Source organism: Sturnus vulgaris, chromosome 14 (assembly GCF_052056855.1).
Source record: "Sturnus vulgaris isolate bStuVul1 chromosome 14, bStuVul1.hap1, whole genome shotgun sequence".
NCBI classification, from domain to species: domain Eukaryota; kingdom Metazoa; phylum Chordata; class Aves; order Passeriformes; family Sturnidae; genus Sturnus; species Sturnus vulgaris.
Genome location: NC_142256.1, coordinates 88407 through 107553, shown reverse-complemented (window position 1 = coordinate 107553; position 19147 = coordinate 88407). Strand labels below are relative to the sequence as shown.

At 35.6% G+C, this 19147-nt stretch overlaps 1 protein-coding gene across 6 annotated transcripts in view; it reads right to left on the bottom strand.

Annotated features, from left to right (window-relative positions):
• Positions 1-45: 45 nt before the first annotated feature.
• Positions 46-19147, bottom strand: part of LRCH2 (leucine rich repeats and calponin homology domain containing 2) — a 41040-nt gene continuing 21938 nt past the window's right edge. For 2 of the 6 annotated variants that reach the window (XM_088172878.1, XM_014877083.2), the window contains 10 exons: positions 16912-16980; positions 15580-15628; positions 14261-14377; positions 12273-12317; positions 11823-11873; positions 10687-10744; positions 9916-10028; positions 8609-8746; positions 8238-8315; positions 46-7134 (listed from right to left, as the gene is read on the bottom strand). In XM_088172878.1, the coding sequence (XP_088029004.1) occupies positions 7015-7134; positions 8238-8315; positions 8609-8746; positions 9916-10028; positions 10687-10744; positions 11823-11873; positions 12273-12317; positions 14261-14377; positions 15580-15628; positions 16912-16980 (838 nt within the window). In that variant the 3' untranslated portion in view covers positions 46-7014. The remainder of the gene's footprint in view (positions 7135-8237; positions 8316-8608; positions 8747-9915; positions 10029-10686; positions 10745-11822; positions 11874-12272; positions 12318-14260; positions 14378-15579; positions 15629-16911; positions 16981-19147) is intronic. The other 4 variants (XM_088172879.1, XM_088172881.1, XM_088172882.1 and 1 more) reach the window with 3 other exon arrangements.

The window sequence follows — 19147 nt, the reverse complement described above, 5'->3', positions numbered from 1 at the left end:
CATAATGAGGCAGGTGACTTATCTATCAAAATGACAACACAGACATTTCAGAGAACATACAACAAATTCTCATTATTTACTACAAATATATAAACTAAAATGAAATAAAATTTAGTAACTTGACTACATGAAAATTATGAAACAGTTTGTATTTCATACAGAGCGTATGTACACTGGTTTTGGAAATGAGGGTTTTATCCATGCAAATTTAATACAAAACAGTATTTACAAAAAAAAACCAACAAACAAACAAAAAAACCAAACCGAAACAGTAAGAACATTTTTCAAAATAAACAAGTATGTTGGAAGCTCCAGCAATAATGGAAATCCTGAAAAAAGGCTTAATATAGTATAGTACAAGTAGACAATCTTCAAAAGTATGAAAGATGCACTTTACAAGAACATGAAATGCAAAATCAATTGAAATGCACTATCAAAAATTTTGCAAGTATATATACAATTTGAGCATCTGTTTTTAATGATCACTCTCCTGCTGTACCCTCAGAACTACTTTTGCCACATTCTGCACACATATACATGTTGACCATTTGGTTACATTGCATCTTCTGAGTTTTATAACCACAAGTTAGAAAATAAGATAACTGAACACCAACTGAATTATAATTGTAAAGCAATCACATTTTCATTGTTCTAGACACTCTGTAATAGTAAAAAATATTCCCATTATTCCCAATGTATTCCACCAACCCACCCTTTTTCACTACACCTGTGCGTGCTCCTCCTGGAAATGTCAGCCTTGCCTTGCTGCTGTGCCACAGCCAAGAGCAGCTACAGCCAGGAACTCCCCTGGCTGCAGGAATGCTTCAGGTGTCACATCTCTTCAGCAAACAAACACAACTGCATCAACAGCTCCATGGGAAGAGAACAGTCCTGCACAGCTCCAGAATATATATTAATACTGGACAGTTACTGCAAGTTCCCGTGCCAGCTATGGCGCAACCAAACCCTACATAAATATAGTAATTTTGGAAATATTTCATTGGTTCACTCATTTTAAAAAGAAACAAAGCAAAAAAGTATCCTTGTGGAATTTCCAAATATTCTCTGTTTTACAATCTGCCTTCATAAAACTATGACGGAAAAAGTTACGCTTGCCTTATTTTAAATAACTTTGAATGTAGTGAGGAAACCCTCCTTAGTGCCAAGAATTTAGTTTAAATGACTGACTTTATGGAGTAAGAGAGCCACAAAACTCTGGTCTCACTGAAGCCTTGCAATCACAGACTTATTTAGCCTGGAAAAGACTTTAAATTTGCAGTTGAATTTGATCTATTTAACACTGCCAAAATCAAAATTTTTCCAAAACAATTAAATTTCCTGTCAGTCTGAGCTATTCTTCTCCTTTAGAATTTCTTAACATACTAGAGCCACATAATTTTTTTTGGTTTTGCTTAAGATTAGGATTCTACAATTTAAAAAATACTCTCAAAATTATTTCTTGAAAATGCAATTTTGAAAATGCATTTTTTTAAAATAATGTGAACTAAAAAAGATTCATTAGATGTCATTTTAAAACAACTAGTGTTCCTTCCCTAGAAATGGACCAAGTAGCTTGCAGAAATTTTGCTGCCCTTTGCCTCTCATACTGAAAAAATAATGGTCAAACTCAACGAGGGAACAAACACTTCATATAACCAGAATTTTAAGATAGTATGTTGCCAAAATTGTACTATGTGAGATACCTAAAGACAAATAAAGCAAAGGGCATTTTATTATGTAACTAACATAGGAGCCAGAACTGCTCCTGTGCAGTGGCAAGTTTAAACTAAAATTCAATTAATTACATATATTCTCTATTTAAGCAGTGAAGATCAGCAGAATTTTTCTTCACAGGAAAAGAAAAATTTCTCTTTGTATTTTACAAAACAAACCTGTAACATAACATTACTCATTAGGAACAGACAGTTCACATTTCACTCTGTAAATGAATTACACATGACCCAGTGTGCTGCATATGGAACAAACTCAGCAATACTGTTTGCACTCCCTCATAGAAGTGCACAAGGGCCACATTAACTGGTTCAGAGCCACAGTGCAATTTTCAGTCAGAAAAGGTCTGTGGTTCCCAGAGCAAAAGCTTCCTCTGCCTCACTACATCACCCACTGCTGGTGAAAGTTAAATATTGGTGAGTTTCTGTTATCAATGACTCTGCAGTTATCACGTGGAGTTTTTGCAGCATCTCTCTTAGAGCAAGGAGGTGCTTCTGGCAGCAGCTGTCCTGCACAGGCCTCACTGCACAAGGCAGGGGATCACAGGGGGCACATGCCAGGTCCCTCCCTAGGGCTGGGCACAGACAGTGCTCTCTGCACCATCAGCCACTGTCCTGTAGCACTGGGACACAGCTGTCCAAACCAAATGGACTCTGGAACACAACGATGGCAAATGCCTTCTTGTTCTAAGCTCTACTGAAAGCTCCATGCACTCAAGGATCCTCACCCCTCAGCTACAAAACATGCCCTTCTCTACTATGAGTGAAGGCTTTTCCTGGTGAAGTGATTCAATGTGAAATCAACTCAGAGCACTCTTCTGCTTGGACAACTCTACTTTGCCTTTCCCACTGCTGGTCTTAATGATATTTTTTTAATTCCAAATTTGTGTGTGTTGGTGTGTGTTTATTTACTTTTGCTTTTCAAGTACAGATCCTCTAACAAAAACACAGACGTTAGCCTTTAGTGGCATTTGATTTGCCAATACCAAACCACACCTCCTATCTGCAGAAGTGCTAAAAACTCCTACAGGTTGCTTTTAGTTGAAATCAGCAGAATGAGCCTTTCAAATAAACATATAAGGAATCAGCAAAAGGACGAAGTACCTGACCTTCGTCCTTCTTACCAGTACCAACACGACACATGAAAGTTCCCTTCTAGTGAAAACAGATGTCTTCATTTCTGTTTGGATTTGGCTACAGATTTATGCCAAAATCTGAGGAGACTGCCACTAAATCATATGGTATTTGAAATAAAGATTTCAGTGCAGTAAAAACCTAATGGTTGGCCTCACCTACAACTTTATCGAGGTAACACACCTTCCTACTTCACTTCAATGCAATTTTTCCTACCATCTAAATAATGTTTGGCTTATCAGAAAATTTTTATTAAATGAATCCACATAACATTTTACAACTTCATTTGACTTACCAGAGGCCACTATTCTAGTCAAGAATCTGACACTAAAGTTTTCTAGTATCAAATAAGTTTAAGCCATGTTTGCTATGGTCTCCAGCTCAGGTGTTCCACAAATCAAAAAGGCGAGAATCTACTGAAGTCAAGGGTAAAACTTGCTTTGACTTCAGAAAAGGCTAGGATTAAAACAAGCCTAAACTTATGATTCATGTCAGTTGTATAGTTGTATTGTTTCAAATCCATTCCTCCCTATTTTATGCTCACAGTTCTTGGTTAGATTTTGGAAGGTCTGCAGATGCAGGGGTCTGGATGGTTTCTGCATCCCAGCAGTGCCCCAGTGAGCACACTGGATTAGCAGTGCTGGAAAACAGATGTAAAGCATTTCTAAGATACCCTCTAGGAAGACACTACACTTCACAACAATTATTTTACTGTCACTGCTTTAAGACCTCACCATATCTGGGACATTATTGCTCAAGTGAAATATCAGTCACGTGTGACATACTGCATCCAGTGACATAAAACACAGAAAAAATACACAAGGCCAGAAGCCCTGCCACTATGCTGATTCACTCTGTAATTTACAGTCCATGCCACATTATTGCAAAGTTTATTAGGAAAACTTAATGCACCCTCCTAAAGCTTTTATTGTTGACTTTTTCTCCAAGTCCTAAGTGCAAAAGGAGCAAGTGCAAAAGGAACTTAGCAGGCCTCTGTTTTTAACTATCCCACCAGCTGTATCAAATACTAAGTAATGGCATTAAATGGAAAATGGGTATCTCAAACACTAGAAATGTTTGGAGCATGGATTCTGGAATCACAGTAGTTTACCAGTGCCACTGGAACAATTTCTTAAAAAAATGAAAGAGGAAAGTGGCCCAGAGTAACCAACAACATGAATGCACTAGATCTGAGAATGAATAAAAAAAATAAGTAAGATGCTGGGAATAAAAAGGAAAGGGAGAAAGGAGTAGAGTATGCAAATTCTTGTAGAGAGAAGACACAACTATTTCAACAGGTTACTTGGAAATGAAAACCTAAAGTTCAAATGTTTTAGCATAATTTTTGAAATTGCTCTTAAAGAAATCACGATGGGTACAAGCTGATGTTAGCAAGGCTTTAGATTATTATTATTATTTATAAAAGCAGTTAGAGACAAGAAAAAGATTCATCCAAGCACAGTAGATCTTTTCTCAGACTGCTCCTAAGGGTATTTGAAGGCTTTAATCTTTGCCATGCTAAAAGGGAAGGCTTGGAAGAATCATGATTATCCTTCCCAAGAAGCAAGAAGGCAGTCATAACAGTTTCCAAGGAATGGCAAAGCAAGACTGTTGCTAGCAAATCTGTGGGGAAGAACTGCAACGTACAAAAAAAAAAAAAATAAATAAAAAAAAATTTAAAAAAAGTTGTTTGCTTATTTTCGGTTTAAAATGAGCACATAAGTTTCATATCCAGTTTTCAACTTACTAAGGAGTCTGAAAAAACCCTAAGTAGTCAGCAGCTGCCACGCTACATCAAGGGAATTCTTAATGTTTACACTGTGATGTAGCTTTATAAAATTAGTTCAAGAAGGAAAAATGCTACCTTAGGATCAGAAAATTATTTTAAATATGACAATGAAATAGCAGTGGAGATCAGTTTTCAGATAACTTGAAAGTGCCAATTTATAGTTAGCACTTCCTTGGCTAACACTGAACTAGAACTTTGCTCTGGTAGTAACAACAGTAGTGAAATGAAGGATAAGGACTTAATCGTTTTGAGTAGCTGGGTTTTTTAAATGTAGCAGGTAAGCATTTTGCTTAGGGAATTATAACTTTTTCATTAGTTTTTGCATGACTTTTCAGATAGTGCCTTTAATAAAAAACAAGACTGAAGTTGTTAAAATAACCATTAAGAAGAGATACAAGAACCAATTAGAGACAGATTTGAAATACGTTATTTCAAATGTCAAAGCAATCCACTTTCCTTAAACACATATTTATCTAACCTAAGATTTATATCTAGGACTTTGCAAATTAATTTATACACTAGCCTCTCTATGAGCTGTGTTTTAAGACAACACTATATTTACAATAGTGAATTTCAACTATAATGTGTACACTAACTTGTTTCAATGGATTTAAAAATAAGTGCTATTTTTAAACTTATCATCAGAAAAAGGTTACTTTTCCTGTCAGCTATTGCCTGTAAGGACTACAATAGAAGGAATAGACAATACTCCTCCCTCATTCTTTTATGAATTATTTTACATGGGGTCTTGATCAATTAGAAAGAACAGAATCATGCTTGGCAAACATATCCCTCAACTGAAAAGAACTTAGCCTGAAATAGAAAATCTGTGGCAGTCAAAACACTTTTTAAATTGAGCTACCTATTAATGATGAACAACCTAATACAAACAGATCTACAATCAAAATTATGAAATTCTTTGCAACTTGTTTAGAGAGGAACCCGACTGGGTATGATTTCTAATGTTCTCAAAACACCAAGAATTTGTGGAGAAGCAAACAAATACATGAACTCAGAAGTTTCAGAAAACCACCACAGTGGAAATGTTTCACTTTCACATTTATCAATCGATCTAATGTCTGAGCACAGTGACATGTGTACAAACTGACCCGTGTGCTAATGCCACACTAATATAAATTACACAATAAACCCTGCAAACACTGAAAAGATAAACACTGATACTTCCCAGCTAAATTATGGATATACCTGTTGTAAAAATGTAATGTGAGATCAGGAGCAACTACACAAAATCCTGAACATCACAGTGTAAACCTGAGATTTTGGCAGTTTTATCAAAATGTCCTAAATTACTCTGTATGAATCACTAGTCCTCATGTCTTATTCATCATGTGTATTTGTTTGTCCCAAACAAAGAAAAATAGACAACTTTATATTTGTCCAACAATACATTAAAGCAAAAGTAATTAGGTATTATCAAATTAAATATCATAAATAAAAGGTATTTACAGTATTTTCTAATTATTAGACAACAAATAACCAATGAAATTGTGCAACAAACTTAAAACACCCAACATCAAAAATGTGAAGTATTACTTAAATCTTCACATACTGATTTTACAAAAAAAAATTATTAAAATATTTTAAAAATTCCATTTTATCTATTTTAAACAAAGAAATTTCAAAAATGTTTAAGACTATTAAGAGTTATCAATTACACAGGCACTTCACAGGTAAACAATCTACAGTACAACTGAAAAACATATTTGGCACCAACCTAGAAGACTGTAAAAACTCAATAAACTGTGTCCTTTTCTCACTGTATCCTGTTCTGTGTAATCACCAGACACTCAGACTCAATACTGGCAATGCTAGAAGTGCGTAAGTTACAATCAGGAGTGCAAAAAACAAAGAACGCAAATATCAAGCTTTCAGAGAGTGAAAGGAGATTACAAGTGATCAGTTGCACATCATACCATCGCTACATTTTTGTCTTATCTTTAAATCAAAGAATTGACTTGAAAAATGAAAGTGACAGGGGTGTGCTTTGTACTTTCAAAAGTAATTCAAACAACATTTTCAATGTAAAAAAAGAAATTCAGCATTTAACTCTAACACTGAGATGTTAAATGGCAGCTTTTAACTTCACTAGAAAGAGAATCTGATGCTACCACATTCTCTTTGTATATCCAATTACAAAAGAAAAAAAATAGTTATGTTCTTTTAATTGTGAACTAACTCAAAAGGTTTTCACACACTGCTCCAAAGTAAGGCTCTCTACAGCATCTGGACAAATTTTAGTTTTTGATGGCTTAGGTGTTCCTGTGTAGGAGGCTCAAGTGCCTGAGAGCAATCCTTATCAACAGAGCAAATGGGAAGTTGTCTAGCTGCCAGAAAGTCGTGTCACATGGAAGAAAGCTGAGATACTTTCAACGCAGGCAACTCAAGCAGAGCTTGAACTGTGAGGCCAACCTTCACCAGACCCCTTTCCTCCAGAATGTGATGAGGCAAGCAAAGTCTCTCCTGCAAAAGAACAAGGACATTTAACCAGTTCCATGCCTTTGTCCCCAGGGCGGGTAACAAACACATTCTCTGAAGCAACACACGCGTAAGGAAGACACTTGCAGAGAAAACGCCCTAAAAGTCACATGTGGTTCTCTACAGCAACAGGATGGGTAGAAACCTGTTATAATTACTATCTGTTTAAAGTGTTAAACTACGACAGTGTCAGAAGATACATAGAAGACTGCTAAATTCATAAAGTAAAGGACTTTACTTTCATAAGCAAAGTAAGAAAAACAAGCTAGTGGGTGTTGTTGGCTCAGTGGCCTTCTTCCTCCTTCCCCTGTTTTGCAGACTTATTACCAACCTTTCCCTTGGGATAACTTAGAAGTGCTGATAGACTCAATAAAGAACCATTCTCCAAGAAAGTCATCGTTCAGTCTCAAAATTTAGCACAAGTTGGACAAACTTCCCAACTGCCAGCTGATGTTACAAGTAATTCATGAGGTAAATCTCAGCACCTCTAGCTTCTGAACGGCCTGTAGCTCCACATGAGACAGAAACTACAGCAGAGCAGTAAACCAGCTTCTAATTTTATTCTTGCACTAAAGAAGATCAAGGGAATTTTTTTGTCTCGTAACATGCAGGAATGATTGAATTTTTAGGGTATCTCCCCTCATATAAAAGGAGGTAAGAAGATAAATTTGGGCAACAGAAGCACAAGTAATGGGTTGCAACTACAGCCATGCTAAAAAAGACAGCCAATCATTCAGCCTACTGACTTCTCTAAGTGCAGGACATTTCTTAGGCAGACTGAACTCATGTCAAAATGAGTTGCTAAACTCAAGACTTTCAAGTAATAAAACTTCACCCTCTCAAGTCCATTCCTTTGTTTAGATGATAATACATTTTACAAGGTTAGTGTTATTTCTACTATTAAGAACTGACTAGAAACCCATAAAGTAGCTTCCTCAAGTTCACCCGGTAAGTCTGGAATTTTTAAGTTCTCTGGTCAGTGTCATTATGACTACTGCTCCCTAAATAAAGCTCCCCCAACCCCCCAAACTCAGTATTTGTTGATGTTTTCTGTGCTTATTAATACATCAATAAAGCAATTAGTGTACCTGTGGAACGCCCAATTTTTTACAAGCATCAAGAAAGTTTTCAACATTTCTTCGGCACTTTGCCATGCTGAGTTTAGGCTGTGAAGACAAGATATTAAATCTTCATCAGGCATTCATGAAGGAGTACTTCTGATGCAAATTCATTTACAATTACTAAAACACAAGACACATTCTATGAAGACTCAGTAAGAGGAAAATGGTTCTTAAACTAAACTTCTGAGCCTCAGTTAATGCTTCTTCCAGAAAAACCAAAGTGAGTAATGTATCAAATTAATGTGGTAAACGTGAGTCACAATGTTTTATAACTGAACTTCAAAAGCTTGTTTTCATGTAAGATGTACCAAAAACGAGATAAATTATGTATGCCTTACCACTGCTGGCGATGGGACATGAATGCTGGCAACAGAACGCGGCCTTATGTGATTGGCTAAATGGCAAAGAACCACCCCATCCATCAACGCTGCTCCAATGTCATCTGGCAAAATTACCTTCAACCTGGATTCAAGATTCTAGGAAAAAGGCCACAAATAAGTTACTCTCAACATTAGTTAATTTTTCATTTTAAATCCAGGGTATTTTAAAGCATGTAGATGCTTAAAAGGAACATTTTAATACTAAAGTGAAATAAACAGAATAAATTTACACTTTACTCAGTATGAATATCCTTTTCTCCTTATAGGCCCTATGTTCCTGTTGTTTGTATTATTGGGTTTTGTTGTGTTTTATGTTATTTTGTGGGGTTTTTTTTAATGACACAACAACACACATTGAGAAAGACCTTCTGCCAACAATGACCAGAATACACAGCTCTCAAGCCCATAAAACAAACTCATTGCTCATAACAGGAAAGCACAGAACTCAAGGACAGAAGTGCTATCCTGAATATGTCATCAATGCTTGTGGGCAGAATCTGAGTGTTGAAACCATACAGTATTTTATGAGAAGGAGGAAAAGAAAAAAAAGGAAACACAACTGTGGGAAAGGCTACTTCACTTGTACAGATATAAGTTAAGCTGGCCAAGGCCCCACTCTTCTGTTGCAAAACAGAGAAGGCAAACAATGATTTCTCCCACCCCAACAACAAGACTTTACAGCTCAGGAAGTGAATCAGACAAAACAAACGTCCTTCATAGAAGTCACACCACAAATCAGCACTGCCCTGAATACCAGAGCAGCTATGATTTAATTAATTCTAACTGTTAAATGCCTTGAAAACAGAACTACACAAAAAAAATTACTAAAATTCTGAAATGTAGATCCCATTCATGACTATGAAATTTGTAGAAACTTTCTACACTCAAAAAGCATTTAGCCATTTAGAAAACAATAATCATTTTTCTTGAGATCTCAGGTCAGACACTAGCAAACACAAGCAGATTTCTTGTATCCCTAAGAAAATTTAAAACCTCAGAAAAAAAAATCATTTCACTTTCTTTTTTAAAAAGAAAAGAACCCAAACGAAGTCCTAGCTGGTATTTTGGTTTGACCCAAACCAAAATGTTTGGACCCAAACAAGTATCAGTGTAGCCTGCTACATGAAATTCCTTAGGAAGAAATACCACAACAGGGATGCCCTTGTACAACTGCAACAATCTGGAGGCCTTTAAAAAGAAGGTCTTTATTGTGGTACAGAGCAAACTAAATGCACTGCACCCATACAGTGAATGATGGTACCTACACTGCGAAGCTGTCTGATCTGCTCCCTTTCTTCCCTTAAATGTTCCATTTTCCTCCTCATAGTAAACCCAGGATCCACTGCACCATAGTCCTGGCGTGAGGCACGGCTGAAAGCTATCAAACATGAGGGAAGTCAATCAGCAGAATTCAGATTGAAAATATTCAAAAACTAAAGATTTGTAACTGAGGATAAAAACAGGAAAAAAATTGCACAACTTTTAAGAACAAATATATTTAAGCATCCTGCTAGAAAGATGCTGCCTATGAAGCATCTTCAAATAAAATGCAGAGATCATCTTACTTAAGTGTAAATGGATAATTAGAAAATATGGAGACTGAACTGACTTCAATACTGAAGTATCAGTATGGGGCATACAACTCCATCTGCACTTCAGGCACCTCAATCTAGCTTTGAAAGTATTTGCATTGTGTTTTATTTTTAATCAAGTACAAAGTCTTTAAGCCATCAAACCTTAAGAACAATTGTATACTGTTTCCTTGTTTTTTGACAGTGACTAAGCGTGAAGAAAATAAAGGAGTGGGGGAAAAAAGCTTAAAAAAAACCAAAACCAACCCCCCCAAAAAACCCCAAACATATCACTCTGCAAGTTGAGGAGCTTCCAATTATTTCTTTCCCAAAGCAGCTGTCTGTGCCTTTCCCAGTACTATGCAGTGATAAGTAAACTGAATGAACTGCTGTACTGGGACATCTGCTATGCTTACTGCCTCTTGCAGCCTGGGAAATAAACACGTGTTAGAAACAGCAGCTTACCTGACCTTGGTTTGAGACCAAATGGACCATGAGTGTTATTATCTGTCCTTTCATAATCCTGTTAAAAGAGATGAAGTCAGTTTTCTTCCACTCATTAAAAGAAGTAACTTTTGTTCCCATCAAGATACTGTTTAAATTATTCTTGCCTAAGTACAGTCCTTCTGCTTAACTGTAAAAGTCTTTTGAAAGGGACAGTATAAAACGAATTGAATTAATGTAACCTTACCACATACAGGTAAAACTCACAATAAGAAAGAAAAGCAGCACTAGATTATCTAAAATCTATTGCAAAATACTTCAAACTACTCCAAACCATTCTGTGAACAGAGTTTAAGCCAGCTGTAAGGAGATGCAAATATTCTTCTAATGTTTAGCATCAAAATATTTCTTAAGAAATATCTACTTCCAACTGTGAAGACCAGGTTTTTCTCATTTTTGTCATATGAAAAGAGAAATGCACTCAATTTCTTGCTATGTACATGAGATACCCTTGTTTCATTCCAGTATATTCTGGGACATGTTTTAATTCTGCTCTCTCAGGCTCCTTACTGACACGAGGTGGCAATGTTAGTGACATTTGCTTTATTTTGTGTGAAGCAGTGCAGTGCTCTCATAGTGAGACTCCATGCACAGCCACCCCTGAAGGAAGCTGGAAGGCTGCACCACAAAGGTGACACCCGGGACTGAGAAGGAAGAAACTCCTTGAGAAGTTTGGGTTCCTTGAGAACCTTTGGGTTCCTGGTAGCGCATAAAGTTCTAAACCATAAACTTCAAATCCCCTCTGTGACTATGTGCCCTGAAGAACAATCCTCCTCAAGGAAGGCCTATTAAATATGGCAAATCTGATTTTTGTTTCATTAGTATTTTCATCAGGAAAGACAATGGAGACAAAACAATGCATCTTTCCTCACCAGGCAAAAAGAAGAACTCTAGGGGAGATCAGAATTGCAAAGGTAAAACAAGTAGTAACAATCCGTCTCTAGTTTCTATCTCTTTTTGAATTTTTATGATAATGAAATATTTCTAATTGCAATTTCAAAGGAAACTAACAGCTTTGTACCTGCATGAAAACCTAGTGACAGTAATGAACACAAAGACATGTTTGTTGAATGAAAAACAAACCCACAAACTTGTACCTCAGACAACACAGGAGACTGTGGGGACACATTAGTATTATCACTGTCTTGCTAAAAAGAAATCAAAGAGATGAAATTATAAAAATGAAAATGATGATTTAACAAGAAACATGAAATTATGAAGTATACGAGACATGTAACATTTCTCAAGTATGCTACAAACTGGCAGCAACTAAATTTAAAAATATGTAAGGCAAGGAACCACTGTTTGCTGCTTACATCAAATATTAATTTTACATCACCTCTGCTTGATAAGTGAATTAATTTTGCTATTACCAAAGCAAGCAAATGTCCTACTGCTCCTCAGCAGGCAATGATGATAAATTTTTTTCAAATGAAGGAGTATAATATTTATTTCTGCTATGGCTTTGGAATGCAAAGTTAATTTGTTCAAAAATGACAAGAGAATAAATTTATTTTTTAATATTTCACACAATTACTACATCTCACCTCATCATTTTCATTTCCACTTGAACTCTTTCTGGAAGACTTATACTGCAAAACACACACAATTATTACTTTAAAATGAAAGCATGGTTTTCATGTGAACTAAAAGGCTTGCTTTCACTGAGATGATACTTATTACTGATGAAGCTGCTGAGAAAAAAGCCATGTTACAGAAACAAAGGAGCAAAAAAGAAACAAACCAGAAAAGAACATGACATTTCTAGGTGAGACAAGACCTTCATTAGTTGAAGAGAAGTGCATTTTAAAACTAAACACTTTTATAATGTGAATTCTGTGACAGCTGATCCAAGTGAAAAGATCTTAACGGCTAACATGAAACATTATTTCTTAGAAAAAACAATGCAACCTGTGAAAGCTACTTTTGTAATACGTTTTATGTGACCAAGATTGCTAACACTTCAAGAGACTGACTTGACATTGTAAAAAATTAAATTAACAAAGATTAAGGTTGCCTTTAAAACTTCAAAGGCTGATCACACCCTTTTAGGTATTTAAGACATTGCTTTTCCCAAAGGTCTGTCTGATTTTTTGTTTATTGCCTTCACCATTGTCCCACTTTCCTGATTATGCTAAACTGGAGGAAATTGAGGAATTGAAAGAAAAAATTTACAAAAGTGGTATTTAAAACATAAATGTATTTTATTGTCTACTGATCAAGTGTACTAAAAAGTAGGAAAAGCTCCATGCAGATCGAATTAAAAAGATCATCACTACAAAAGTCGAAGTTTGTGGGGTCTATGTGGCCAAGCTACTCCTCCTTACCTAGGCAGGCTAAGTAAGAAACAACTATATTGCCACTGGTTTCTCACAACACCAATACTGATTTTTTTTCCCCAGTTTGCCATGGCAGACAGGCTCTGTTTCAGTGGTTTATTGCCTTGGTTTTGGCAAATGAAACTATGAAACTGCGTGTTTTGTTACTGGTACAGGCTGTTTAATTCACTCAGGAGATCCATCTAGAGCTGTATGTAATGTCATTTCAGGCATCTGCTTCCATCACAGAGCTCTCAATGACTGGTACGTTATGAGGAACCACTTCTGTATAGGTGGCACAGCTCTTTAACCAGGCAAACAACTGAATTCTGTTTCCTTAGAAGTTTCTCTCTTTCTCCTCCAATGCTATAGCAAAAAATTAATTTCAGGATGAAAACCCTGGAAAGAGGATACAACTCCATAATATCTTTGGGGAAAAAAAGAGGCTTCTGTAATCACAATATATCTGAACTGTATGGCATGCTCTGCTCTCCCAAGAATTTAATTTCTTTGAAGTTCCCTGGCATTTCACAAAGATGTTTGATGGCAAAGACCCAAGAAACTAATTTCATAAGTTACAAATTTAATTTTAATTCAGCCTAGCACTGCTCAGAATTCTCCTATTTCTCTACATAGCCCAAAACAAGTATTACCCAATGCTGCCAAAACTTCCCCTCTGTTCTGCAGAAAGCAGACACTGGCACCTGCTGACTGAGGGTGCACACTACAGCAGCAAAGGAACAGAGGGAAATTTTTCCTTCTGAAATGCAAACTAATGACAGAAGACCCAAAAGGCATAAATCATTCCTAGAACCATGCTGCAAAAAAAAAAAAAAAAAAGCAGTGTATATTTTTTTTGCACTAAAAATAAGTAAATAAACAGCTAAATAAAAAATCCTCCAAATAGATGGTGAAGGACTAATGACAAGAACAGTTTTTGGTTCTGCCAGAAAACAATAAATTACTTAATTTTATTTAAAGGATAAACAAAATCTTTGATTATATTTTTTTCCTCTTGATTTTCCTGTACTCTCAAATTATCCTAAATACATACATATATATATATATATTAATGAAAAGAGTAAAATAAAAAATTACACGTTACATGCAAATTTAAAAGCGTCACAACCTTTGAGGATTTACCTTTACTCAGTTTTATAGTTTCTTCTACTCTTATTGAAAAAAAAAGTGTCACCCACCCTCACTCCCCCCATTACCTTGAAATACTCTTTTCTAATTTGTTTACTTCTTCTTCTTTCTTCATTCTGCCAGATTACTGGCTGTGTTTCTGGCCAATGCTGCTCATCCACTGAATCCTTCTGGTTTTCCAGTGGCTATAACAGTCAGAAATACTTCTATGTAAAATGTAAATATACCTCTTGTGTATTAGCATAAATTATTAGGAACTACAATTGTTAGTTGCTTGCCTGCCTCAATCTGGCTTTATGACCTGAAAGTTTAACAGTCTTAATGGTGATTCTGATAGAAACCACTTATTTCTTTTCAAATTCTAAAATATATTTCACAGAAGAAAAAGAATCTATGAAATAATTATTCAGAAAATAATACTTTTCAGCATTGAGACTAATTTTTTAGGTAGGTTAGGAAACCACCAGAGGCTGCCAGAAATACTCCAGTTTCAAGTGTGGTTAGCCACTAGTACATCTAATTTCTCACTATGAATAATCATCACACAGAGAAAGGATGGCTACGACAAGACAGTTTGAGTATTTGTTGGCTGTTCCTATCTAAAAGATTATACACTACAACAAGCTGGAAGAGAAATCTCTCTTTCAAAGTACTGTATTATGCTACACACACTGAGGAGACAGCTAAAGTAGATTGATTCTTAAATAATACTAAATATATATGATTGTCTACTTTATGAAAACTGAAAGAAGACAATCTGAATGGACTGTTTCCTAAGGGTACCACAATATTTTTGTTTCTTCTTAGAAGAATATGAGGGCATTTAAAGCAATTGCAGATAACTAACAGATTGAAGTAATAAGGTACTCTCTACAGTTTAGCTGTAATTTTGTCATATCATACAAGCTTTTCATTGAGGTGTGGGAAATGAAAGGTCTACATACTTCAACCCATCTAGAAGTTGCAGCTAAAAACCAAACTGAACACTATGGTATATTACGATATATATAATTGAAATTATATATATATAATATAATATATAATATTAATACTATATTATATTCTTATTCCATATAAATACTTTTATATGGAAAGATATACTAAAGATATACTATATAGGTAAAATTTATGCCCCATTCGTTTCAAGACCTTAAAGCTGGTACCCCTTGCTTTTAAAACAAAAGGCCTCCATTACAAACAAGTCAAATGGAGGCATAAGATCTCCAAAGGGTTTATATTTTCCACCACAATTAAGACACCTTCAGGAACTATGTATATAAGCAACCACACAAATGCATAAAAGTTTTCTGCCCTAGAGACAAAATCAAGGAAACAATAACGAAACCACTCAAATATGATGCCACCACATTTGCATTTGAGTATTTACCTGCCAGCTGTATGGGGACACTGGGGAATTCACTTCATTTGCTGAGACACTAAAAAGATGAAAGGCATTATGAAGCACACTACTTTTTTTGTGTACTTTAAAAGCAAGTTGCTTGAAAATATCAAAAAAAGTGAACCCTTAAAAAGTGGCTTTTCCACAGCACTACAGTATTTTTTGGCCATCTGCATAAGATGCCACAATGTGGCTTAAAAGTATGACCACAACTAAAATCTGAAATCGTATTTCACTCTCCTTTAACATAACTTGACAATAGGTCTTCCACACTACAGTACTTTATTCAGATAAAGCTTCTTTTAAATTTTTTAGTTTGTTTTAGTTTTAAGTCTCAGAACTGCCTGTTTCATTAACAAAAAAGGAAAAGGCAGATTTAATTCTCCCTGGATCACCCTATAAGGTGATCACAAAGGTGTACAATTGAATAAGTGGCAGCAACTCATAAAGAACCTGGAATGTTCCAAATAACAGCTGCAGCATGAGTCACTCAACCACAGGACACATGTGCAGCCAGCTCTGCAAAACCACAGGTACCACTGAGAGGGGAGACAGCCAAAATAGGATGAAGGAGCTGTCCTAGGTCAAGATCTCCCCTGAAGTGTAGCTGAACTGCAGAGATCCCTTCCCACCCCACTGCTATCCAACTCTATCAGCAGTTATAGCTTCTTTCTCCCCAAACTGGGTTCTGGACATTACCCAATTCCCAAAAGACAAGGCTTTGGGTATTTTTGATCATTCATGGTTTCTGGCTTTTTTTTTTCTTTGTTTTTTGTGTGGGTGTTGTGCTTCCTTCTGTTTTTTAATTCAAAGAAAAAGCCTAAGTACAGCTCCTGCAGAGAGTGGATTCCTCAGTAACACACCCTCCACAAACAATAAAGGTGTTGTAGGCTGAACTCCCAGCAATGCTTTTCCAACAGCTCTTAAGAGCACAAAAGGACTGCCAAGGAGGAAAAATTAGATGTCTAAGCACAGCTCCAGTGCCACCTTGTGTAACACAGGATAAGACATCTGCTCAGCACCATCACCTATGGGAGGGGATACAACCTTCCACACTGGAATTAGAGGTCTGAAACATTGATGAATTGTTGCCATAATGAGACCTACAAATTTTTTCTGGATGACATCAACTTTCCTAAATGCTCAGAAGAACAGATTTTCTTTTTAATCTGAAAGAAAGAAGCTCAAGAATAGATTACTCTTGTAGCTTGAATTTCATCATGAGCCAAAAGCATTATAACAGAAGATGGCAGTCACAAACGAACAAAAATGTAACTAATAAAAGATTGAAAGCTGTGATACATTTAAGTATATCAATACCATTTTTCAGATTCCATTGGTTGCTTTGGCCTGTTCCTTGTGTTTACTGAAACTGAATGATTAAGAAGCCTAGGAAAAAAAAAAGTATTTAAAACAATTTTCTTAGAATGTTACTTTCACTGCATCACATTTCCTGTAAATAAAAAAAAAGTTTTGTTAAGTGGCATCTTCCATAATACTAAAATGTGTGTGTACATATATGAAATCCAAGCCCATTCCTGCTTCCATTTGAATTAAGAGTATAATTTACAATTCTTCAAGTATTCCAAGTTTTGTATTTTAAAGTACAAAACTTGATGATAATTCAAACCAAAATGAAGTCTCCTCTTACTTTTCTGCCTAAATAGATACCATTTCAACTGATCTCACATTTGTGTAAAGTCATGCTGCTCTCAACACAAAAGGCTCCACTTTTCACTAAAATTAGAAGATGAAAGACAGTCAGCCTAAAGCAGACCAGAATGCATACAGAGAGACTGAGAACAAAAAAAGTCAGTCAGGAAGGGCAGATGAGAAGGTGACTGAGAAAGAAACACCACAAGTGCAAAGGAAATGCAGGTAAAAAGGTGAGGTGGAAAATTGAGAAACACAAGCTAAGAATTAAATGAAAAATTTAATGGCGAATTTAATGGAAATTCCGTTTTTATAAAGGGTAAACAGCCAAAATAGCCTAACTTACAGAGATTCACAAAGATGTTTTCATCTGGAACAAATGCATACCACATGTGTGTGTGCACAAGCAGATGATACAAGCTATTATGGATGTTTTAAGTGTTAAAAATAACAAAACTATCAGTAACACTTAAAACTGAATGTTTTCAAGTACGCACCACCTTGGACTTAAGTGACAAATTCTGAACTCTTGAAGGTAGCAATATTATACTTTAACACTGACTTCATGTGCAGAAGTGTGATGGAATTGTATTTACACAGAACTGTATCGAGAACTAGAATGTACTATGAATCAAAATACAACCAACTATTCAGTGGAAGACAGTAAAACAGTAGGCCCCTTTTTGTATTCCTTTACCATTACGTAGTGCAGCACAGTTATTAACTTTAAATGACTGATGATTTTTCAATCAAACTTCTCTGATTACTGTGGTAACTTTGAGCTCAGTAATCTCATTTGCAGTGTAAACCTCTCATTGTGTGACCCTCAGTTTAATGGGGTTATGAGAAGTTAAGCCTGTAAACCTGTAAATGTCCGTAAAAGTTAAAGCCTGTAAAAGTTAAGCCTGCAAATGTCTGCTACACTCAGTCTGTAGCATCTGCTTCCTATATTTTTTGTTCAGAAACTAAGTTCTGAGGGTGCATTCCAGAATTAATTTATACTACAGCCTGAAAAGTGTAGGCAAAAAAATATTCAGAGCATGGGTTATCGATCCAGAATATAAACATGCTATTTTAAAGTCATTACATTTGACAGAGAACCCCTATTTAAACTAGCTTTGTCTTCAACTAAAAGCAATGAGAAATTCAGTGAGACTTGATATCAAGCAACAATTACAAGTAAAAAAAATTAGACTCAGTTTGATGAAACACTTGCACCAAAACTGACACGTAGTATAAATGAAATGACTGTATATAATACAGGCTATTCTTTTTTTATACTTCTTATATGAAATAAAAGGAAAAACTATTCAAGCTAATTCTAACATATATACATACACTTTTCAGATACTTTTCACAATTTTTGTGCAACAAGTATACAATTAATGACTGAGGTTATAATGAACTAAAATTATTTAAACAAAGTATCTTTTTATACTTTCTAAAACAAAACCAGTAATTTTTGAAAGTTCCTGTTTAAAAACTGAAAAATATTGATGGGGAAGCAACAGCAATTTCAGTATCTGACGTGTTGCACCCACAGTTAAAGAAATCTTAATTTCCTGTGGAATAATGAACTTGAAAGCATTTAACTAAAGAAAATAGTGAAGAAAATTAACCTGAATTTACTAAATTGCAGACAATTGCCAAAATAATTTGTTCAGATGGAAGGGGGTCGGGGGAATCACTGCAGGTATGTTAATTACTGTCTTCCAGGAAATACAATGCAAAGCAATGTAACATGAAAGTAGAAGTAGTTCAAGCTCAGAAGTTACACTCAACTGTGGTGGTTATGATCCAACAATTTCAGCAACTGTTGCCATTTATCCTATCACTCATTAAGTCAAAACCTTTTATGGTACAGGACAATTATTGGGCCAAATACCGATGATCTGCCCGATTC